The sequence below is a fragment of the Martes martes genome (genome assembly GCF_963455335.1).
Source record: "Martes martes genome assembly, chromosome: 13".
NCBI classification, from domain to species: domain Eukaryota; kingdom Metazoa; phylum Chordata; class Mammalia; order Carnivora; family Mustelidae; genus Martes; species Martes martes.
This window is the reverse complement of record NC_137901.1, coordinates 74,661,996-74,686,536: the sequence shown is the minus strand read 5'-3', so window position 1 is coordinate 74,686,536 and position 24,541 is coordinate 74,661,996. Positions and strand designations below refer to the sequence as shown.

The 24,541-nt window shown below is 52.9% G+C and overlaps 1 protein-coding gene across 1 annotated transcript; it reads right to left on the bottom strand.

The window, feature by feature from the left end:
• Positions 1-1,174: 1,174 nt before the first annotated feature.
• Positions 1,175-22,874, bottom strand: GLTP (glycolipid transfer protein). Its single transcript, XM_080821665.1, has 5 exons — positions 22,610-22,874; positions 8,111-8,169; positions 7,067-7,200; positions 4,159-4,309; positions 1,175-2,566 (listed from the first exon to the last, which is right to left on the bottom strand). Exons 1-5 carry the CDS (start codon positions 22,710-22,712, stop codon positions 2,384-2,386), a joined length of 630 nt encoding a protein of 209 aa, XP_080677791.1. The 5' UTR covers positions 22,713-22,874; the 3' UTR covers positions 1,175-2,383.
• Positions 22,875-24,541: the final 1,667 nt, after the last annotated feature.

The window sequence follows — 24,541 nt, the reverse complement described above, 5'->3', positions numbered from 1 at the left end:
TTGACAAAAATGAAATGGGAGAGCACAGCTGCTCTACTGGCTTTGTCTCTGGGCACCCAAAGTGCTCCTCAGGGCCCAGCAGGTACCGAGAGTGAAGGAGGCTGGCTGGAGAAAGTATGGACCTTCCACAAGAAGACACTGCCTTTCTGGTCCCATTGTGCTATGTTAGAGACATAAAGAAAGGCTATTTACTTATTTATGTATTTAGATTTTATTTATTTATTTGTCAAGAGAGACAGCGTGTACAGGCCAGCAGGTGGGGGAAGGGCAGAGGGAGAAGCAGACTCCCCACTGAGCAGGGAGCCCAATGTGGGGCTCCATCCCAGGACCCTGGGATCATGACCTGAGTGGAAGGCAGATGCTTAACCGACTGAGCCACCCAGACACCCCTCTTTTATTTTTTTAAATAATCTCTACCCACAACGTGGGGCTCAAACTCACCACCCCAAGATCAAGAGTCACATTCTCTACGGATGGAGCCAGCCAGGCGCCCCCAGAAAGGCTGTTTTTAACAGGAAGATGCAGAATTCTTTTTACGTGTTGACAGAATTTTGTGTTTCCAGGAAACCCAAAGTGGGGTGGGGGGAAAGCCTGAAAAGCAGTTACAGCTTAGAAAGGACAGCAGCACTCCTAGACCAGCAACAGTAGAAAATACAATGAAATCAGAGTCAGTAAAAAACTTGGTTCAGGTGTCCATCCCTTGGTCATGCTGGAGGCAGCCTTCCAAACTGGCTACATGGCTGGATGGAGCAGGAGACTCCTGAAGGCATTTCATCATTTTCAGGGTCATGTTCAAGTCCCTTCATAGCACAATTATGTGTGTGCACATTATGTGCTGTGTGTCAAGCCACCAGGTCTTTGCCTACACCTCACCTTGGAGTGTGCCCTGCCCCTCCTCCGCAGCCAGGCTCTTCCCCACCCCCGCCCCTTCCATGGAGGCTCAAGGAATGAAGTAAAATAAAGATTCTGTCTCCATTTAACGCTAGTATCAGAAGAAGAGTCAGCCTATGAGAGAGTGCCAAGGACCCCGCAGGTCAGGGAGGCAATCGGGATCACTGGAGACTGAGGCAAAGTGGCGAATGCGTTTGTCCGCTTGTCCCAACCGGCCAAGGGGGCGGCTATCTCTCGGCATTTGCCACGCAGTCCTTTTTTTTTTTTTTTTTTTTTTTTTTTTCAGAAGAAGCTAGAATTCAAGATCTGTGTGTGAAATGTCCCCTGTTTCTCAGTGTGGCCACCGCTTCTATTTTGGTAAACCATAGAGGCCAGAAGACAGGTCCCTGGCTGGTCCCCAGCTGTAACCTCTGTTCCAGGGCAGGAGAATGAAAAAAAAAAAAGAATCAGGAACCAAAACAGCACACCGATGTGATTCCAAAATAGAGATTTATTTATTAAGGATCATTTAGTTTCTCGCAAAAAATCACCAATTGTTCCTCATTGGGTTTGGAACACACATCAGTTCCTCTGGGGTTGCTCTGTTTACCCCAACACGTTAAAAAATATAGCTCTTTTTAGTGCCAGGAAGGACAGTTAAGGCAGTGAGGCGTTTTCCTGGGTCTCAGCAGATGGGAGGGTTTGCCCTCTCCCCCTTTGAGAGAATATACATGGTCGGTAGTTTCTTAGGTTGGAAAAGCTGTCCCTGAAGAAAACTACTATGCAGAAGAATGCAAATATAGTCATCTGTGGTCACTTATTTGTGCCTGATAGCTTTAAAATAACAGCCCCCCCCCCTTGCCCATCAAAGGCTTGCTGGTTGGTTTCAGCTATAAAAACACTGACTGGCCAAAGACAGTAAGAAAAAGCAGGATCGATAATGACAGTGTTGTGAGGTCGGGCCATACAAACCACATGAGAAGACACACCAGTTTGCTTTAAAAGAAAAAAAAAAAAAAGCCCACCGCAGGGGCCCTGTGTAATTTCAAATCAAACTCCTCATGGTCCTTAAAATACCCAAAACATCATTTGGTCGGATCCTAAGGACATGTGCTTCTTTTTCAAGTGAGGTGTATGACACATAGCTCCCCCCAGAGTTATGCTCCGCATGGGGAGGAAGAAGAAAAAAGAGAGAGAAAGGGAAAAAAAAAAAAAAAACAACTTTAGGACTTGATTAGAAACATTAATTGATTTTTACCACACTGAAATGGAGGGATGGAAGTCAGTCTGTGCTGTTGTGAAATTCAAAGGGGATTCGGAAGTAGGACTGTTATATATTGCTCCGTTAGGATAACCCCCCAAAATGACTTTTTTTAAAAAAAGAAAACCATGGCTGGCCGTCCCCTGCAGGCCTCCGCCGGCCTCTGGGCGGCTCCAGGGGTGGCCTGCCGGCTTGATTCACAGTGATTCGGGTTCGCCAGGTGCTGTGAGGGGCCCCCTGGCCTGGGCGTGCCTACACCTTGTAGTTGAGCTCGGCGTTCATCTTGGTGTACATCTCATAGATGACGTCGATGGTGGCCGTGTAGTTGACCAGGAAGAGGCGGACCTTCTCCAGGCACTCCTCCTCCGTCACGTTCTGTCCCTTGGAGAGTGCTTTCAGGAAGTCGGACTTGTAGGGAGCCGCATACAGCGCTGCCTTGAGATGGGCAAAAGTTGGGGGGGTAGGTGGCATGGTGTTAGGGAACTGGTAGGGCCACCAAGCGGGGCCGCAGGGCCAGGGATGGTAGGGTCCTGGGAGGGGACGTCCCTGAGATCCGTGCTCCTTGTGGCGTCAGAAGGGAAAGGAAGAGGGAGATGTGTATGCCCTTCTACCCCCGTGAGGGACAGCAGGACGGACATGAGCTCTGGGGACCGACAGACCTGGGTTCAAAGTCCAGCTTGTGCCGCCGACTAGCTGTGAGCCTTGAGCTAATTACTTAGCCTCTCTGAGCCTCGGTTTCCTCATCTGTAAAATGGGGATGATGATGGCACCCACCGAATCAGGTTGCTCTTGTAAAGGATCAGGGGGTGGGTGCCCAGTGCTCGGCATGGTACCAGGCACAGGGCAGGTGCCCAGCACCCCGGAGCCTCTGGCCTCTGGGTTCCCTGCTCTGGAGAAGGCGGACCAGGGGAGCTTACTGCTAATACGGACTGTGGCCTCTCCTGGCCTTCAGGGGGCAATGCTTCCCAACTCTCAGGGCTTCCCTGATCGGTGAGAAGTACAGAGAACCAGAAATGCACAGAACTTCAGAACCGGAAAGGAAAGGACATCGCTGGATGAGCAGCTTAGGCTGAGTCTGATAGGCTGAGGCAACTCAAAATAGTATGGTCATGACGAATACCACCAGCAAGACACAGAATGACAGTGTAGAGTGTGCGCCAAGCACTCTGTACATGTTAGCTTGTTCGATCATCACTACGACCCCTGGAGATGGGGCCTAGTTTATGCCCATATGCAAAAGGAGGCGGCGAAGGCTCAGGGAGGTAGAATCCCAGACCCCCTCTTACTGTGCAACCTGGAGCAAGACAGTTAACCTCTCTGAGCACCAGTTCCTCATCTGTGAAATGGGGGGGAGACTGCACCTGCTCTGCCCCACCCCCATGGTGCGTTTGTGAAGAACACAATCTGATGTGGGCCACACACACCCTCACCACCCAGGTGCCGGCTGTGAGGACTTGGCAAGGGAGCAGCACACGGGGAGGGCAGGGCTTCATGGCGCCCACCCAGGAAGGTCCCTGTTGCCAGCCATGCCGGCGTAGCCTGGAGGGGGCCCAGCTCTTCCTGCCTACACCCAGCCTGGCTCCTGGCCCAGCCTGTGGTGCCCTGTGGGAAGGAGGCAAGCCTGGCAGACCCCGGTTCGCAGGGGGACGCAGATGGGCTGCAGGCCAGAGGCTGGGCCAGGAGCGGCTGGGCAAGATGAATGGGCCCAGAGAGAGGCAGCGTGGCCGGCAACAGTGTGCAGGGTACCCCACGGGCCTCTTCGTCTGCAGAGTGGGCCTTCAGCCTGGCAACCCTGGGAGCCCCATTTCTAGGAACCCGCGCCAGTATCATCCCAACATAAGCCACCAAGACCCCTGCAGGCCAGGGTCTCTTCAGCAGATGCCCCAGTGGGTCCAGGAGCCTTTCTTCTCTTCCGGCCCCAAGCACACGGGACAGGGCCCCCTGGTGCACCAGCCTCCCCCCGCACAGACAGGGAGCCCTTGGGGAGCCCTTCGGGAGCCCGCAGGGCCCATGGCTAAGGGGCTCACCTGGAAGATCTTCTGCACGATCCAGCCGTGGTACTTCTTGAGGGCCATCTCGTAGGCCTTGGTGGCGTTGACGCGGATGAGGTTGGGGTGATTCTCATCCCGCTCCCCGTCACAGATGCTCTGGAGGAAGACCTGGATGAAGCGGAGGCCTCTGTGGCGCAGGAGAGAGACAGCCCTTCAGGACCCCGCACGCCGCGGCCCATCGCCCGGCCCGCGCACTTCAGCCTGGGGCAGACCCCGATGTGCCTGGACTCAGGCACCTGCTCTGTGCCACGGGTATGCACATGCACACGGCAGGGGTCAACCCCCAGCTGTTGTCCTGAACCTGCCTCATATGTAATGTGACCAGTCGGCTCAACGCATCCTGTCCCCAGTGTCTTGCCGACCGCGGTCGCCACTGGGCTGTACAGTCTATGAGGCAGGTCTGGGCCTGCCTTGCCCATCTCTATGCCCACCTGGCCTCCCCTCAGCTGGTGCGGCAGGCGATGGTCGTCAGCGCTTGAGGGCTGAAGATGCGGTACCGGCCCTCTGAGGGCTCACGGACCACGGACTCTGGACACACTGGGCATGCTGAAGAGCCTGGCCCTGTGCCCAGGCTCCCCACCCCGACCGTGGCCCCAAGCCACTGTCCACACTTACAGAGGCCAGTTGGGCCCTTCCTCCAGGGGAAGGATGATGTTTTAAGAGCCGGGAGAAGGCTATGGCCATGGGGTATAGCAGGGTAACTATGTCAAAGATGGGTACATGCTAGTCCCTTAATGCACAGCATTTCATCTTCTGCTCCCTCAGCTCTATGATCCACCCATTTCACAGAGGAGAACACTGAGGCACCCCTGAAAGCCTTGGGCAAAGGCCAGGATGCGAACTCAGCTGTCTCACCCCCGAGCTGGACTCCTTCCTTCGCCGTCCCTCACTGTCCCTCCAGGGTTCCTGCATGAGCTGCTCTGCTCCTTCTCTGTAGGGGGGTAGGGATTGGATTGGAGGGCTCTCAGGGGCAGGAACACTGGGACTAAAGGATCTTTTATCGCCTATGATGTAAATGGAAGTTCTCTGTGCCTGAGTTAGAACCCCTAACCATCAGGGATCAGCCTGGGCTGTGGAACTGAGCCCAGGAGACAATCCCAGCCCTGTCCTGGGTCAACCACCTCTGTTGAGCCCCTGCCTTCCCCCAGCCTGAATGACCAGCCCTCCACCCAGCAGCCAGGATGAAGCACCATCTGACCCGATTGCTGACCAGCTTCATGGCCCTCGGTAGCTCCCCAGCACCCCAATCATGCTGGGACTCACCCTTGTCCAATCGCACCTGGTCCCTCCCTGCTCCTGCCTCACAATCAGAGCCCGCTGGACCAGACCCTCCCAGAGCAGCAGATACACCAGGCCTCTCTTGCCCTCCCACCTCTCAAAGACCTTGTCCTCCTGGGACCCTCCTGCTCAGTGCCAGAGAATCTGCCTGGTACCCCTCCTCCAGGAAGCCCTCCCTGATTTCTCTCTGCTCCAGGCTCTACTATCCTGCTGTCAGGATCCATCCACCAGCCCAATGCCCCGCCCAGGCTGTGATACCCTCAGTGGGGCCCTGCCTCATTCAGTGGGGCATCCCACACACCCAGCACACAGCAGGTGCTTATCACATGCTTAGCCTGTTGGCATCTCCCTTCACCTGCCCTCCCGGTCACCTGGCTCTGTCCACGTCTGACCTGGACACGAACAACCTAACTGGGCTGAACATCACCATCTGCCTTGCTCCTCTCCAGAAACCCACAGAGCATGCTGATGGAGAGACCACAGCAGTCCTCATGCGAGCCCGGGAGTGTCTTGTTGACAGACCCAAGTGGGTAGCTCGGTGGGGGCAGTTCCTACAACATGCTGTAAGGGTGTCAATCACAGCCCACCTACCCCTTGACAGCCACAAGGCTGCGCCCTCCAGGGAGCTGACTGTCCCTGTTGTATTTCACCAAGGAAGTGTGTGTTGGGGAGAGGGGACTGGCTCCAGGGAATGGGGGAAGAAACAGGGGAGGAGCACCCTTCCTGACACCTGACATCAGGCCCAAGAGAGGGCAACACCAGGAACATCTGTGGGGCCAAGAGTGCATCCCTGGCTTCGTGGTGTCTGCACAGCTAAGTGAGAATTCTGTAGCTGGCAGAGAGCAGTGTGAGTGCAGCAAGCAAGCTGTGTAATGTGACCAGCCGGCTCAACGCAGCCTGTTCCCAGCGTCTTTCTGGGCCTCGGTGGCCTCATGTGTAAGAGGGGAACAACTGTATCTGGCTTTAGGTATTTGGTGGAAAAACAATGTATATAGTGATTATGAGCATTCTCAAGTCTAGGGTAAGATTGTCTGGGTTTAAATCCCATATCAAGGCACCCTGCTCCCCAACCCCCCAGCCCAGGGGACAAATCTGTGCAAATTAGATAAGAGTTTCTTCTCAAGACACTGTATTTCTGTCAAGTGCTGTCATATGAATCTACCATATGCAGGATGTAACCAGCCTTAGACAGGACACCTCTGTGTAATGCACAACCTGCACAACGGTGCTTGGTCACTGCATCCCAGCTCTGACCTTGTGACCCAGGCACATGACTTGGCCTCCCTCTTTGAGACGAGGATAATCATCACACCTAACTCTCACCACATGAGATGCGATCAGGCGCAGGGAATGTTTAGCACAATGCCCGGAGTATGCACTCACTTGCTATGTCTCTGGTGGGGCTGGAACAGGGAGCATCACCAACGGGCAGGCCTTGACCCCTTGGGCGCTTTTCCTCAGCTACTAACTAGCATCGCACAAGGGTGCCTATGTGGAAGAAACGGAGGTGACCTCGCGGGGCAAGAGTAGGGCCGGACGTCCCTCTTCTGCAGAGCAGGGCCCCAGACCGCACAGCCACACACACCCTGCCGCCCAAGCCCATCACCTTTTCAGCCACATGAGCGCCAGCGTGGCTCCCACTTTGGGCCACTCTGCTCCGTACATTTCCTTCTCCACCTCCAGGATGTTCTGCAGGGTCCGGAACTTGGCTGGGTTGGTGTCGTAAACCGCCTTGATTTTCTGAAACGGAGCACATGGGGTTGTCCCCTTGAAGAAGCTGTCCTCACAGATGGCTGGCCCCCACGCTCACCAGGGGAGCACCCCCACTCCTGCCCACCAGCACCAGGCCCAGCAGTGGGGCTGGTAACCGTAGCTGCCGTGACTGGTTCCATGTACTGAGCACCTCCCGCCAGCCGACGGGTCACGGGTGCACGGCTGTGTTTGGTCTGCACAGCGATCCCGACATAGCTCTGACATTATCCCAGTCTCCAGATGAGGAGACTGAGGCTCAGAGAGGGGACAGTGACAGCTGGTATGGGTGGCCACGGGTTCCAGCGCAGACGAGCTCCAGAGCCCGTGTTCTCTGACCACTACTGAGAGGTCCCCAGACACCGAGCATCGGAAGTAGACAGGTGTCCAGGAACAAGGCTCCTGAGGGGGAGCCAGGCACCTCTGCCCCTTCCTTGCTGTGTGACCTTAGGTGAGCTTCAGCTTCCTCATCTGTAAAATGGGGATAATGACGGACCAGCTTCAAAGGGCTGCTCGGACGCGCCCAAGACTGCAGGCCAGGCCCTATGTGGATGCTCACGGGAGCGGGTTGGTGGCTAGGGGATGGCAGCGGGAGCTCCCAGGAATAGGGAAGGTAAGGGCCGAGCCGCTGCACCTGTGTGCTTTGGAATTTATTTCTGATTTGGTCGGGGTGGACACAAGAACTGGGTTCCTGCTCAGGTCAACCCTTCAGATCGTGGTCCTAGTCAGGCTGTGCCTGGGAGGCATGACTGCAAAGGAGGACCAGGAAACCTGAGCCCTGAGCTGGATGAGCTGAGGGCCAAGCCCCTTTACCCCATCTCCTTCCTGTTTCTCAAGCTTGCGGCGGGGAGCGGGGCACTGGAGCAGACTCTGGGCTGTGGCTGCTGGGCCAAGTACATACCGTGATGTTGCCGCTTATGTCCGCCTTGATGGGAGTAAACACTGGGGACCCAAGGCAATCTGGGGACAAAACAAGAAGAGAGATTCAGATTCCCAGCCAGGATGAAGATTCAGGAATGGCCACAGAGGCTTGGGAACAGGGAGGGTCACTTGGTGTATTGACGGAAAAGCCACGCTATTTGTAGGTGTTGAAAAGGTTCATGGGCAAGTTAAGATGGAGTGCTGGGCCCCCGGTGAGACCGGTTTCTTGCTGCAGGTCCTGTCAGAGCCTTTAAAATGCAACTGGAGGGGCGCCTGGGTGGCTCAGTGGGTTAAGCCTCTGCCTTCGGCTCAGGTCGTGATCCCAGGGACCTGGGATCGAGCCCCGCATCGGACTTTCTGCTCAGCAGGGAGCCTGCTTCCCCCTCTCTCTCTGCCTGCCTCTCTGCCTACTTGTGATCTCTCTCTGTGTCAAATAAATAAATAAAATCTTTTAAAAAAAAATAAAATAAAATGCAACTGGAATATCTAAAGGGCAAACCCTTTCGTCCACAGTACCCTTTCTCCCTCGGACGGCACTGTCCAGAGCTTCATCCAGTGATGGAGATGTTCTATATCCGCACCAAAAATAGACCCCATGTGGCTACTGGACACTTGAATGTGATGTGACCGAGGAGCTGGCTTTGCACTTTAATTTGACTTCCGTCCACTGACATATAAATGGCACATGTGGCCCATGGCTGCCACACTGGGTGGCACAGCTATAGAGTACCTTAGAGAACTGAGGCTCTGATAAGCCCATCTTGGCCAATAAGGCGGGTCACCACTACCTGACCAGCTGGCCAGGAGGCAGACTGAGGAATCTTATAAGGCAGGAGAGGGGCCCGCTTTATTAAAAATGACCCTCTCATTGACCAGCTTCTAAGAAAGAAATAAGCTGGGGACTCAGAGGCTCCACGGTTCTGAGACCCTGCATTAGAGCCCGGTGGGGGAATACACCAGCAGTGTGATCCTAGTCACTTAACAGAGTATAAGGAAGGTGGGTTCGACCCCCCCAGCTCTGCACGCACGGGCTGTGTGGGCCTGGGTGTGTCCCTTCAGCTCCGCCGGCCTCAGCTTTCCCATCTAGCTAGTGGGGCAAGAGGAGGATCAGACATGCTGCAGGCAAGAGTTGAAACATTTCACTTCCAAGACACATGTTTTCTTTATCTCTGGAATCAGAATGTTCTTAACTGGAGGGTTTTTCGTTTTGTTTTGTTTTTTTTTTTTCCCCGTTCTTGGTTCCTTTCTTGGTGTTACCAGTGACACCTTTGGGTTGCGAAAAGGCAGACCTAGCAATTGGTAGACCTGAAATGCGAGCAGCCGGTGGCCTGCCTGCCCCCCTTCCCTCCTTTGGGACCCCCTGGCAGACTGTCATGAGGACTAGAGATGAGCAGGCTCAACATGGACTTCCCCTTCAGAGCCTAAAGACAGCTGAGCTCCCCAACACATGCTTGCTGTCCTCAGTGCTTTGTCCAGAGACCGCCACACTTGATACAGAGTGCAGGGGACAAAGAAGCTGGAGCAGGCTGAAGTGGGTACCAGACCCACGGGTGGGTGGGGAGGTGGAAACGAGGTGGAAAGGAGAGTGCCAGACTCTCCTTGCCCAGCTGGGGCCTCGGTGTGCATGCCACCTTGACCGCACAAGAGCAGAGGACGGGGGAGGGACCACCACAGGCTGAATTCCACCCAAGGTGACCCGCCACACCTGGTGAGCCATCTGGAACAGTCTAAGCACAGCTGTTAAAGGAAGTGCACTGGGGAAACAGAAATGAAATACTCCAAAACCCAATGGGAAGAAAATGGGGTAGGCACCCAGGCAGGTGGGGTTCGAATCCTGCCGCAACCATGCCCTAATGAACAAGTCTCACCTGTGTGACTCAGTTTCCTCTCACGTCAGAAGGGGACAGTAACAACACTTAATTCATGGGGTCGTCACAGGAATTAAAAACCATGCATTGGATACATCTGGCAGAGTGCCCGATGGATGAACACTCAAGAAATGGATTTGGGGGACGCCTGGGTGGCTTCAGTTGGTTAAGCGGCTGCCTTCAGCTCAGGTTATGATCCCAGCATCCTGGGATCGAGTCCCACATTGGGCTCCTTGCTCGGCAGGGAGCCTGCTTCTCCCTCTGCCTCTGCTGCCACTCTGCCTGCCTGTGCTTGCTCTCTCTCTCTCTCTCTGACAAATAAATAAAATCTTAAAAAAAAGAGAGAGAGAGAAATGGATTTGGATCATTTCTGTGACCTCAAGCTCCATGGTCCAGCATATGCCACCCAGATGTCACCCAGCTGTGCTTATGAGTCACCAGGACCCACAGAATCCCTGCCGAACGGGAACCCACTTGGCCTGTGCCTGTGTCCCCTCTATGTTCTGACTTCCTGAGGCCCCTCGCTGTAGGGCCCAGGGCTGGGGCCTGTGGGGGCAAACCTCCCTCCGAGGGGCCATGCTGGCGCAGCTCCGAGGCGCTGGGCCGGGGGGTCCGGGCAGCTGGCCGCCCTCCAGTCTCACAGGCCCACCTGCCCAGGGCAGTCCTACATGAGCTACCACTCCACCTTGCTCTTTCATCCTGCCTGGCGAACCACGGCCTTCATCCAGCAGAAACCTCGACAGGTCGTGCCATTTGCTAGCCCTGCGGCGAGGGACTAGTAGCTCCCGCAAAGGACAAGACGTTCTCGACTCTACGAACACTGCACATGAGCCCAGATGCCCACTGCCACCCGCAGTGCCTGTTCCCCTCTTGGCCATGCGGCCAGGGGTCACCAACGCTGACCCTCACCGGGGCCAGCCAGGTGCCACAGGTGTGCAGTATGTGGGGACCGGCACAGCCCATCTAAAGGCACAGCTGCTCCTCAGAGATGGCGTCAGGTCCCCACCTTCCAGCATACGGGTGAAGTGATGGATGGCGAGCTGGGACAGTGAAATGTTAATGGCAGAGTGGAGGGGGAGGGTAAACAAATTTTCTCTGTAAAATTCTTTCACTGTCGCCCTGTGTTTGAAAATGGTCATACAGGGGCACCTGGGTGGCTCAGTCGTTAAGCGTGAAAATGGTCATACAGGGGCACCTGGGTGGCTCAGTCGTTAAGCGTCTGCCTTTGGCTCTGGTCATGATTCTGGGGTCCTGGGATCAAGCCTCGTATCAGGCTCCCTGCTCAGTGGGAAGCCTGCTTCTCCCTCTCCCACTCCCCCCGCTTGTGTTCCCTCTCTCGCTGTCTCTCTCTCTCTATGTCAGATAAATAAATAAAATCTTAAAAAATAAAAAAAAAAGAAAGGGGAAAATGGTCCTATCCAATGCTGGGGGGAAAGTCAGGGTTATATTTGTTGTGGTTGGTTGGTTGGTTGTTGCTCCTAAAGTCATGTATTTTCCTTTTGCTTTTTTTCCAAGTCTGTTTCACTGGGACCGTGCTTGTGGTCCCACATGGGCCTCCATCTACCCTCCGTCTTCCCCTTGGACTTGAGCTCTGACAGGGAAGGGACCAGGCAGCCTAGGTTCCCCTGTGTCCCCGGCACCTGGCGAGTGACTAGACCCCGTCAGGCGCTCAGGTGGCATCTGGGGCCCGAATGAGGTGGGACACCCCTGGCCAGGCTCGTCGGGCTGCGGGTTGATGGCAAGGCATACCACCAAAGCAAGAAGAGAGGAACCCCAGGGGCAGTGGGTTGCCTTCACCAGAGGCCATAGTCAGCCATGCCTGGGCGGCTGATGGGCGTGTCCCGGTGACCCCGGTCATCCAACACGCATTTCAGAGAGGCAGAGAAAGGGTATCCAGCCTCCTGGACTCTGAAAAGGCTCTTGTGCAGTTCAAAGTGGCCCTGGTGGCAGAAGAAAGGCTTTTTGTTCCCCGTTCCCCTGACAGTGTGCTCTGTGGATCACGAGGCCCCACCGTCAGCAGTCGCCGGGCCCTGACAGCGGTGGTTCTGTGCAGCGTGGCCCGCGTGCAGGGAAAGAGCTTCTGTTCCACCAGGGAGCAGGAATGCTGGCCACAAGCACACCTTCTAGGACTGGAAGCACAGCGGGAGCTGGGAGGGGGAGGTGGGGGGGCAGACACCAGAAGCCACTTCCAACAACAAGGCATCCCTGTGGCTCCCACGTGCGCACACAGTTTCAGAGCACCTGGAAGCAAGCCTCCTGGGGTCAGGGAAGCAGCCATGTGGGATTCTAGAGCCTGCCACTCGGGGTTCAGATTTCAAGTCCAGAGTGACTGTGCACCAGTGCCTCATCCATGCCGGGCTCGGACCCCTCACTGGCCACAGCCCACGGGTGCCAGGCCAACGAGGGGTGCTCACCGTGACAACCCCAAGGCCACAGGGCCCAGAGAAGCCAACGGACCTGCCTAGGATCACACAGGGGAAGCCAGGCACTCAAACATAATTACAGGACACAGGCTCATTCCACTACTTCCTCATCTTTCTTTCTAGAATGTTTCCATCCCATGTGAACGCAACCAACGGGAGAGTACTCTGACAGGAAAACCAGAAGATGATTTTAATCATCAAGCACATGGTGGCCTTTCAAACAGTTTAAACTCAGGCCAGCCCCTGCTCCAGAGAGAGCGTGACACTGTCTAGAGTTACCGCTCCTATAATTATGGAGCCCGGCCTGAAAATTGTCTTTCTTGTTTTACCAGTCTGGCAGATACCTCAAAGTTGTTTTTTTACTGTTGTCAGCAAACAGGCTCTTTAAAATGCCATCCAGAAGCCCTCTGCCAGAAGGGAGGGAGGGGGCTTGGAAGGCTACCTGGTTCTTCCTCCCATCTCCAGGGAGAAAGGAAGTTGTCTACAAAAAAACAAAAACAAAAAAGCCAAACAACAACAACAACAAAAAAAAAACACACAAAAAAAACAAAAGAAAAATCAGATATAACTCCACCATCTTACTCCATAGGACCGACTCTAATGAGCACAGATTCTCAATACAGATAAGCCTTGGTTATCTGGAATATGTGGCAAATGGCCCCCTCTGTTTGGTGTGGAATGTTTTTCTAAACCTGCTACTCAACCCAGAAGGCATGAAGGAAAATACCACAAATCTGATTACAAAATCCAGCAACCTCTTGTGTGGGGCATGAAGAGATATCCCATCACTAATCACAGGCAAACAACAAACTGATGGTTGAGGGTGCTGATCAGTGAAACAAACCATGGACTGATGATTATTATCCCTAATATGTAAAGAGCTCTCACAAATCAATAAGACACCCAACTCGAGAGAAAAATGGCAAATCACAGAACAATAATAAAATGCCTTATCTCAAGAATAATAAGAAAACAAAATGAAAGCAGTGAAATATTTTCTCACTACCAAGTTTTATGAATGCACTGGCCATTCTGTATGAGTTTCATCAAAAGGTAACACAAATGTCCCTGCTTTTGTAAAGCATGCCATGCACGGTTTTCTGAGCGGGGCCATCGTTGAAAATATGAATGATGATAAAGGTGTGACTCAGTAACTTCACAGACCCTCTCAACCCTTCACTAAACAGCTCTGCACAGTTCAAAAGAAACTTGCCTTGAGGGGCAATGGTCACTTCCTCCTGCTTTCTCTGCAGTGCTTTCATTTTGCTAGATACTTGGAAAATAAATAGCCAACTGTGTAAGCATCACCTGCAAAATGTGGGTACCAAGAGAGCATTTGGTACCTGGCCTCTGCAACGATTCTGGCTGGACAACCTCCTACCTGGGTCTTCACCACAGTTCAGATGAGTGAGATCGGCCAGAAAGCAGAAGTCCCCGCAAGCCAGCAGTTAGCATACGCCACCCAGAATCAGGCTCATTTCTGCTTTCTCTGGCGTCAGCGTGGTGGGAAAGCAACAGTCCCCGTGCTCTGAGTGAGACCACAGCATGCTCCATGCGAGTTGCCCCACGACACCTGCCCAGACCTGGCCCACCCTCTCAGTGTATCTTGGGAATACAAAGCCTTCCATTTCTTAGACACATGCCTTCACTTTTGGCCTGTGTGACTCAGGACTCAAAACACCTAGCCCAACCCATAAATACTTACTCCAGAAAGGAAGAACAGGATACCTGTGTTGTTGATGCTAGGAGCCTGGTTTGGGAAGGTTCTATTTCATATTCAATTTTTTTCCCCCGCAATAGCTGGATAATAAGGTTTTGTTGTTAAAGACGTGGGGCAGATTAACTTTACAGGTCCTGGGTTACAGGATCATAATGAGAGGCACTCAAATTACAGCCGAGGGAGGTGAATCATTTATTAATCCACAGGTATGTGGGGTGTGTGTGTGTGTTTATGTGTGTGTATGCATGTGTGTGTGTATGATGGCTCAGTTTGCAACAAGGCCTGTTCTGAAGAATAAGAACACTAAGAATGCCCACCTTCCTAAAACTAAAACTTATTGAGATAAGGCATTTTATTATTGTTGTTCTGTGAGTTGCCATTTTAAAAAATCCTGGCTAAGGAGGAAAGAATGTTTACAAATGATCTAAAACATTAGTTTTAAAAAATCACCCCTATGACATGCCAACTCTCTTTGTCCACAGTTGCCTGCTTCATTGGGCAAAAACCAGCCTTGACGTGGGAATGTGGTTGGGAAATGGGTTTATCTTCACTTGCTGTGTGGCCTGAGAGAAATCAGTTAACCTCTCTGAGCCTCCATCTCCTCATTTGTATAACAAGGCCCAAAATGGACTCTGCCTCATCAGGCTGACCTGAGGCTTAAATCACATTGTGTAAAGGGCTCTGCATGGTCTCTGGCACCTAGGAAGCACTCCAGAAACAAAGAAGTATTCTTTATGCTTATTATTATTACTACTATATAAATGATGCCATCATTTCCATCTTTTGCAATTGGCACGGGAAATCCAGGAAAGAATGATCCTAATGACTGAGAAATCAAAAGACAAAGAGAGGCAGAGAGGGAGGGAGGAATGGGGTCTCCAGGATACAATTAGCAGGAAACCTCCAGTTGTAAAATCATGACTTCAAATGTATTCCAGAAGGCTAAAAAAATGAGATCTCAGAAGGGAGTGGAGTAAGGAACTGGGGGGAACAGCAACGCAGAAAATGAATCATTTCCGAGCACAGGAAAGTGTGAGCTAGCTGGTTTTTACAGGACCCTGGAGAGGGCTGATCAGCTCTAATGACTTAAAAGCTCAGCTACAGTTAACACTCTAACAATAAAAAATAAAAAATAAAAAAAAAAGGGAAGAAAAAAGGCCCCTGATACAAGTAACACTGTAAGAAGGCAACAAAAGGAGTTAACACCCACCCGTGCTATTTTTTAAATGGAAACAATGAAACCTAAGACCAGAACCTCTGCATTGCCAACCTAGGGCTCAGGGAAATAAGTACTGTCATGCCAGGTGGGGACCTCCTACCCCCCTGCCCAAAACACACAAGCCATGAGGAAGGGCCAGAAGAAAGAGCCTTGACTCTGCCAACTTAAGACTGCCCCCCTGCCCCCATTGCAGAGTCCTCCCAATCTAAGCCCTGCAGACCCACTTTCTAGCTGCTCCACCTGGTCAAATCCCTTCACCACTCTGAACCTGAGTGTCTTCTGTAAAATAGTACCAACTCCTCTTCATTCCTGGAGTCATCATAAGTGGCTAGTTGAAAGCTTGGCCCATGGGAGCCACTCAAAATGGAGGTTAAGCTAGCTATGATGGCAGGGGGCAGGGCACGGGGATATGCATTATATTTTATAAAGCCCTGTCATTCATTCTTTTCCTATTGCTTTGACACCCACTAGGTGGCTCCCCTTGGCCGGATGCACTGCCTGGCCCTAGGAGGGCCCAACTTTTCTGCCCCTAAGGGATTTGCAGTGGGGCCCTGTTCCTCCAAGCAGCCCCGCGCTGGAGGTGAGGAGGGCCTCTTAAGCTACCAAGAGACGGAACAGACAGTTGGTCTTTTTTCTCCTGTTTCTTCATTTTATTCCCTCCAGGAGGAGACGACAGACTTCGGCCCTTGACCCGAGGACCAGACTCCTCAGAACATGGAGCAGAGGAGGACACGATCACCATCCCTGGAGAACAGACCAGATGGGCGCCCTCGGTCTGTGCTCCATGCTGACCTTCGGAGGTTATAAATGAGCGTTTGGGAGCAGTCTCAGATGGCAGCCCATCACCAGACCCAGAGATGGCTTCTTTGGGAAAGATCTTCATTTCCCAAGCACCGTGTGGCAACAGAGAGAGTATCTGAAGGCCTGGGACCACCTGTCCTACTTGTGCGAAGGTGGAGCAATTCAGGGCATCGAGTACCAAATTATTGGAGAAGATCACCTCCATCAGTCCTTCTGGGAGGCCCGGCATCCCTGCTTTACAGTTGGGGCTGCAGGCCTAGGGAGTGGGCGAGCTTCTGTGCAGACCCAGCCTTGGCACCAGGGAAACGGGGCGGGAGCTCGGGCTGGTTCAGCCTGGCACCTATGCCCCTGTTTCTTTCCATTCGTCTACCTGTGATGTTCAGAGTAAGGCCTTCTGCACACCACAGACCCCAGTCGTCTTGGTCTACCCAAAGTGACTCCTCCCTGCTGGGCCTCAAAAGCAGCCAACCCACAGCCATTCTGGAGACAAGAGGCTGAGAAAACAGGGCCAGCAGAAGCCCTCCCACCAGGTGTTCCCCCAATCTTACTGGGGCTGGAGGAGATTGGAAGCAGGACGCATCAGGACGACAAGCAGGCACATAGTAGGTGCTCCTTGAGCCCAGTGGGCCCTCACTACTTGCAAATGCACTGACAACTAATAACGAGAGTCTGCGGGTGGTTTCAAGATGGCAAAACCCACTGCAGGAAGGGTATTTTTGGCTTCTTTCTCTCACAGGACATAGTTTCTTCCTTCTAGAAGTGTTCCTCCCAGGCATATGGTCTACGTCCCATCCCTAGAGAATCCAGCCCTCAACAGACACTCAACCAAAACTAACCTGCTGTAGTAAGAGGGTTAACAGACTGTCTTCTCTTTCTGAGGATATTCTATATAAAACCAAAAATAAACATCTATCCACAGAAACTTAAAAAGCAAAACAAAACATTGCAGAGATCTGACAGGTGGTCCCAAGGTCTGGAAGGTGCTCACCGCAATGGGGAGAACAACCTTCCCTAGAGAAGGAGAACCTCTTACTCATAGACCAAGGGGTGCTAACAGGGCTGATTCCCAGGCGGGTTAATGCCTCATCCCAATTACAGGAAAATCTGACCTGCTTAGGACCTCCCCACTGGAGGACTTCCATATCCTAGTCATTCACACTTGCATTCAAATGAGCAAGGGTCATGGGCCCCCCTGGGCAGGCCAACGATGAGGCACACACCCCAGACAAAACCTGTATATCTGGTCTGCGGTTCCTTGCATCTTGGACAAGTCACTGTGGGCCCGGCCGAGCCCTGTGCTTTTCCAGTCCAGGCTGGCTCCATGGCAGGCAGGAAGGGACAGTTCTCCTCTCTCAGACAGGAAGCCAGGAGAGCAGGAAGGCATGCACAAGCCAAAACCACTGTGTAAGGAGTCCGGAGGCCAGAGTTCTGAGTTATAATCGGACTCAACTCGTTAACTCCCAGCTGTGTGACCCTGGGCAAGTCACTTTACATCCTGGGCCTCGATTTCTCAGGCTGAATAACAAGATTATTCTGTGCTTCTGGGATGCCACTGACCCCCCCCCCAAATTTAGCAAGCACTGAACCAAAGGGATGGGAAATCACTTTTTCTGGGGTTTTCTCTAGGACTACTTGACAAGCACCAGATATGTGTAAGGCCTGATTCTCTAGACATTTGTTTAATTAAATAAGAGATATGAATGAAGAAAAATCACTCCCAGAATTTGGATTTCAGGAACTGGGAGAGGGAAATCATCCTGTTTGGTTCTTGCACCATCTCCCTAAACAGCGAAAGCGGACAGGTGTGACGTCACGCATCACGTCTGACCTGGAACAGCGTGTGAAGAAAAATACCAAGGTTGTGTCTAGACTAAAAGTGAGAGAACAGGGTCACAATTGATTAATAATGCCTGCCATGGGTATGGTTTAGGAGTTACATATTTTAATTTAGAAAGGGGGAGAAAAGCAAAACTGCTTCTAGAAAGAACCCAGAGGGGAAAAAATGGGAATTCACTCAGCTTGCCCTCACATCTAGCTTGCCCAGGGCTAGGCACTGAAATGGCTCGAAGTCACAGAATGTGATAGGTTCTACGGTAGTCTAAGGGAGTTAGGAAGACTTTCTGGATGAGGCAACCTTTCCGTGGAGAGAGGAGGAACCTAGCCAGGCAAAAGCGAAGGTGGTAGGCTGGAGAAGAGTAGCATGCCAGGCAGAGGCAAGCGATGGTGTGGTACCGTTTGTGGGGCTGTAAGCCATTCAGAGAGGCTACAGCAAAGATCTGAAGGTGGGGTAATAGGGAGCCACTGAGGTTTCTGGGTAGGGAGTGACAAGATGAAATGACATCTAAGTCTCTCCCTCTGCCCTCTAGCTGTTAATGCTGGAGGACATTGCTGCATGATTGACCTAAAAGATAGGAGAGCAGGTCTCCCAAGTCAGTTGCAAGCTGATCACTCAGAGGCGAGATCCAATTACTGGGTCAAGGTGGAAGAAGATGGACAAAGGGCTGGACTCTAAGTGGGCATCATAAAAGCTGGAGAGAAGGAGGAAGGGCTAGCCCACAAGGGGGATGCTCTAAGCCACATCTGACCTGCAGCCCCAAGAATCAGCATCCACCCAGGCCAGCCTATTCTGCCACAAACCACACCGGACAGAAGTGAAAGTGATGTTGTTGCTCTAATAGGTTAAAAGCCCTCACATGCATCGACCTTGCAATTTCACTTCTAAAAATTAGAACTAACGACAGAAGTACACAATGAAACATACACCGGGATGTTCACTGCAGCGTTGTTTACCGGAGCAGAGAAAGAGAAGTGATATGAATGTCCCACGAGGTGAGAGGGGTGGCACGGGTTACATAAATGACAGCAACAAACAAAGGAGTTCTAAGCAGCCCCGAAAAACGATGATTGCCTGGAAAGATGGCCAGGTTGTAGAGCTGGGTGGAAAAGCCAGCTTATACCTTTTCCCCTTAAAGGTGGGTAAAAATGAGTCCAGAAGGAAAATACCCTGAAAGCTTGGCAGAGATGCTCTCAAAACAAAGACACACAAACCAAAAAACCAGGGGCACCTGGGTGGCTCAGTGGGTTAAAGCCTCTGCCTTCGGCTCAGGTCATGATCTCAGGGTCCTGGGATCGAGCCCCACGTCGGGCTCTCTGCTCAGCAGGGAGCCTGCTTTCCCTCTCTCTCTGCCTGCCTCTCTGCCTACTTGCGATCTCTGTCTGTCAAAAAAAAAAAAAAAAAAAAGCGGGACAACTACTGATTTAGTCATCTTTAAAAAAAAAAAAAAAAAAAAAACAACCAAAAAACCATTCCTCCAAAGGTTCTGAGAGGATTACTGAATGAATCCACATAGAGGACTGGCACATAGTAAGTGCTCAGTAAATGATCAACTCTTGATCTCAGCTCAGGTCTTGCTCTCAGGGTTGTGAGTTCAAGCCCCACGTTGAGCTCCATGCTGGGTGTGGAGCCTACTTAAATAAAAATAAATTAAAAAATAAAAACACAACTTCCAGTCCCTTGCCCCGTGTATATCAAGAACAGTGGTTCTCGGGACGCCTGGGTGGCTCAGTTGGTTAAGCCGCTGCCTTCAGCTCGGATCATGATCCCAGGGTCCTGGGATCAAGTCCCGCATCGGGCTCCTTGCTCGGCGGGGAGCCTGCTTCTCTCACTGCCTCTGCCTGCCTCTCTGCCTGCTTGTGTGTACTCTCTCTCTCTCTGGCAAATAAATAAAATCTTAAAAAAAAAAAAAAAAAAAAAAAAGAACAGTGGTTCTTGGCCATATTTTGTCTCCTTGCAGACATTTCTGGGTGTTGCAACTTGGGGAGAGGGGATGCTACTGGCGGCTACAGTCATTCAAACATTCTCCAAGGCGCAGAGCGGCCCCCACCTCAAAAAGTGATCTGGGCTCAAGTGCTTTGGAGGGAACTGTCACTGCAACCTCCTGCGGATTTCTTGCAACCCTTGAGCCAGACCCACTCCATTCAAGAGATGCACACAAACCACCCAGATCATCCAGGTGACCAGCCGCTCCCGAGAGCTCACAGAGCCCCTGTGTTACAGCCAACAATGGATCTCAACTGACCCCTGAGTCCCAAAGAAAAGCCCCTGGTGGGAGCGTCCTTAGAAACCTTAAATCCTCCAGAGGAACTCTTCTCCCCAGACGAACATAATGGTTCCAAATGGACCATCACATTTTTTTTTTTCTTTTTAGAGTGCTGAGAACGATTCTGTGTGGGCCAACCCACTGGAGTTTCTGTATCAATGGGGCTTCTGTCAACAGATGTGATTGCCCACAGCACACAGCTCATGGCCAACACAAGGGTCCTTTGAGATCAGGGAAAGGGAGGAGGGGATGCTCTTCAGCCTCAGGCATCAGAGCACTGCTGGTTCCAGAGGCCACCATCCCCTTTCCTCTAAAACTAGCCAGATAATCATATCCAAAGAAGCACCACCCCACCCCCACCCCCAATTCCAGGGGCTACAGAACCACAGGACGTGTACCAGTGCTGACAATAAGGAATGAAAAGATCACAGGGCTTAACTCCAGGTTTCTCTCGACACTGCTAACATTTGGGGCTGGATCCATTCTTTGTGGCCATGGCTGACCAGTGCACGGGAGGGTATTTTGCAGCCTTCCTACCTGCCGGTGGCCACCTCTCTGCACACGCCCCACCCAAGCTGTGAAAAACAAAAATGCCCCTAGACATTGCTGGATGTCCCCTGAGGGGGCCAAATTGCCCTCAGCGGAGTACCACTAGCTTCAACAGATTCTGAACCCTTGTCCAGGCCATGCCAGCTCCGTCCAGCAAATGTTCACGGAACAAGAGGCAGGGTGGCGGGAGGGCACAAATAAAAGATTGAGCCCCTGCCTGGAGGGTCTGTGTTATCTCAACAACTGAAATACCAATAATAAGCACATTTCCTTCAGTCCGTGAGTACTGACTAAGCACCCACTATGTGCCAGGCACTGTTCTGGGTCCTAAGGACGCAATGGCAGACATAAAGGACCAAGACCCTGCTGTCGGGTTGCTTACCCCAGTCTGAGGATCATACAAACCCTGCGACTGCACTCCCTCCAACACTGATTAATCACCTACTATGGGAAGGAACCAAAACTGGATCCAGGAACTCATATGACACCCCCCCCGCCCCCCAGCTAGGATCTATCTGGCACTTAAAGCCTCAGCGCTCTACACACATTTACTCCTTGCAGCTAGCCTTAGAGACTGGCATCCCCATTTCATGGATGCGGGGGGATCACCCATGAGGGGGAACGTGAGTGACTGCCCAGGTGCCAGATCTCTTCAGTTCTGAGTCAGTGTTAAGGTTCTGTCTCTTGTGGGTTGCCGCCAACCTCTGTCCTGGGGACTGGGATCTCCCTGCAAGGCCACTGAGCGCACCAGCAGGGCAGGCTGCTGGGCAAGCCCACAAGGAAGAGAAGAAAGCAGAGGTTCAAGTTGCACCCTTTAGGCAGGACCGGAAAGGCAAAGGGCAGGAGCAGATGGTATTGTCTTCTATTTCCCATTTTCCATCCAGGGCCTGGGCTGGGCTCAGGGAAGAGAGGAAGGAGGCTCTGAAGCTGGGTTAGGGATTGCCTTCCTCATGCTCCCACAGCCTTCCTGGTCCTGACATACAAGGGAGGGGTCTTCTTTTAGAGTCCACACCAAGCACCCTGTGTCTGATGTCACCCCCACAAAGCAGCTTCCCCTGTCCCAACCCCCATTCTAAATGGGGGAAAAGGCTTAGGTGGTTCCCCCTACGAAGGGTTTTGCCAGAGTTTCGAAACTCCAACTTCAAAACCCTCCTCCTCCTCCTTCCTGGCTTCCTTGCATCTCTTTTGGAGTGCGGGTGAGGTGGGTGTCTTTGATCTGGAATGGGGGAATTCTGAGGAAAGAGGGGTTCACAAGGTCCTGTAGGGGAGAGGCTAGGAGAATAAGGCAAAGAGAGGGCTTATGAAATGGGGGGATTATTTTAAGGAGGGGGTTGAAAGTCATTCTGAAAAGGAAGAAGGGAACGATGGGGTGAGGGATATAGGATTTGAGGGGGAAGGGGTGGGATGCTTTCAAGGAGATGGAAGACTGGAAAATTGAGCGGTGTCTGGGAGAGAGGGACGATTGGGGGAAGTGGAGAACTGGGGGCATCTGAAGAATATGGAGGAATGTGAGGTGCCTGGAGATGAAGGAATGGAGACGGAGCATCTGGGGGTTTCTGGGAAGAAAGGGAGGATGTGCCCTGTTGGAGGGAGGAAAATCTGGGAGTGGTCCAGGATAGGGAGAACTGCGGGTGCCTGGAAGGAAAGGGGGTCTTGGGTACCTGGGGAAACAGGATTCGGGGTGTCTAGGAGAGGGATGTCTGGAAGATGCTCGGGACATGGGGGTTCGGGGGCGTCGGGCGTCTGGGAGCGCTCTGGGGCAGAGCTGCGGGCCGGCTCCCCCCTCCACCCCGGCTCACCGAAGAAGGGCGGCAGGTGGGACACCGCCTCCAGGAAGGGCCCCGTCTCGATCTGCTTGTCCGCGGGTAGCGGCTTCAGCAGGTGCTCCGCCAGCAGCGCCATTTCGGGGTCGAGGCCGGCGGTGATGCCCCAGCCGGCGCCGCGGGCGTCCACGCCGCCCCCCGGGCTGCCGCCTTCAGCGCTGGGGCCGTCACTACCGCCCGCCGCAGACTCCGGGGACGCCAGCGTCGCCACTTCCGCTCGCGCCGCGCCCCGCGTAGCCGAGCGCTCAGCGCCGCCAGCAGGCCGAGCGCCTAAGCGTCCCGCCGCGCCGCCCCGCCCCTGCCCGGCCGGACCAATCCGCGCCCGCCATGGCAGGCCTCCGCGCCTCCATTGGTCGGGGGACGGGGCCGGCCTGTCGGGCGCGGAAGCGAGCGGACTCGCCTGCCCAGGACATCCCAGGTGAGCCGCTCCCAGGTGAACCTTCCCCAGGTGTTTGCTGCAGCCTCCCGGTGCATTGCCCCTCCGCCCCCAACCTGGGCGCGCCGGCTTGGGCCAGGTCCTCGCCCAATGCGGGCGTAGAACTGCTCAGACCCCCTACCAGCCGAGGGGTACAGCCCAACGCAGCCAGCGCCCCTGAGGACACCTGTTTCCTCAGCAATAAGAGTCTGTCCTCCAACAGCCCCAAGCAGCCTGTTGGACACCGCTTGGGTCTCAGTCTTCTTCAGCTACAAAAATGGGGACGTCTGATTCTTCTTCAATGATCTCTGATCATACCAATACCGTACTGGACGCTGCTCAAGTCACAAGTTTGACTCGGCCATGCCTAGCTAAGACTCCTTTTTCCCAAAATCTGGGGTCCAGTCTGACCTGGACTGTTCAGGTACCTGCCTGTCACGACTTGGAGCACAATTCACATCAGTCGCAACCCACCTAAATGCTTGTGTCCTAAAACCCAATGCCCATCTTCTCCAAAAACCCTAGCACATAGTTGTTGAGAGGTTCTCATTCATGCCAGAATAAATCTTCATTTTGTGCCCAGCATGGGCCGTGCACTGTGTTAGGTAGGAATTGTGGATCAAAGTTATGAACAGTACAGCAAAATTTCTGCTCTCCTGGTGCTGGCATTCTGCTTCGGGAGACAACACAATAATACACAAATAAGACAATTTCAGACACTCATAACTAGAAATGAAGAAAATAAAATGTCAGAGTGTCGGAGGAGGACAGAGGGAAATAGGAGGTAGGAGGTTGGGGCAGTAAGTACCTATGAAGAGCCAAGACCCGAAGGAGATGTAGGTGACAGCCAGAGTGGCTGGAGACTGTGCAAAAGCCTTAAGGTGACAAAAAGCCTGATATGTGCAAGCAACCCCGGGGGACGGGGAGGGAAAGGGAGTGGAGAGATAGGAGTTTAGTTCGGGGAGGAGAACAAGGGCATGTTGGGTTAGGTAGGGGGTGGTATAGAGTGTGGATTTTATCCTAAGGGCAATGAGAAATCACTCATGCTAGAAAAGTAATGGCCAAACTGTAAGAAATATTTTTAATCTAATCTTTCAGGGGGGAAGATGGGAGAAGAGATTGTTCTAAGACAAGGGTATAACCCAAGTACAATCAGGAAGTGAGGGGGTCTGAGGGAGACAAAGCTATCATCATTCTTGCTCGTGACACAGACCCTGACATGCCCCATCAAGTCAGATCTCTCACTGATAGGAGCCCAAGCCATCCACTTTGGCTTGTTCCCACCCCACCCAACCTCACCACCTCAGGCATCCTAAGATACCATCTCCTTGAAGACTCGCCATCCCGCCCAGCACCCTGGCCCAGCGCCAGTACCCCACCCACATTTCAGACACCTCCGTCAATTCCACGGAGAGATCACAACCTACAATGAGGACCTCCAGCATCAGACAACACCCTGATTTCTCAACTTGCTCCATCCCAACCAAACCACC

Bases quoted from the DNA above. Each gene is read 5' to 3' on its own strand.
- GLTP (XM_080821665.1), bottom strand. From the start codon at position 22,712: ATGGCGCTGCTGGCGGAGCACCTGCTGAAGCCGCTACCCGCGGACAAG. The intron at 7,201-8,110 runs GTATGTACTTGG...GCTCCGTTTCAG, and splicing joins ACATAAGCGGCAACATCACG to AAAATCAAGGCGGTTTACGA. The intron at 2,567-4,158 runs GTGAGCCCCTTA...GCCCATCTCAAG, and splicing joins TCGTGCAGAAGATCTTCCAG to GCAGCGCTGTATGCGGCTCC.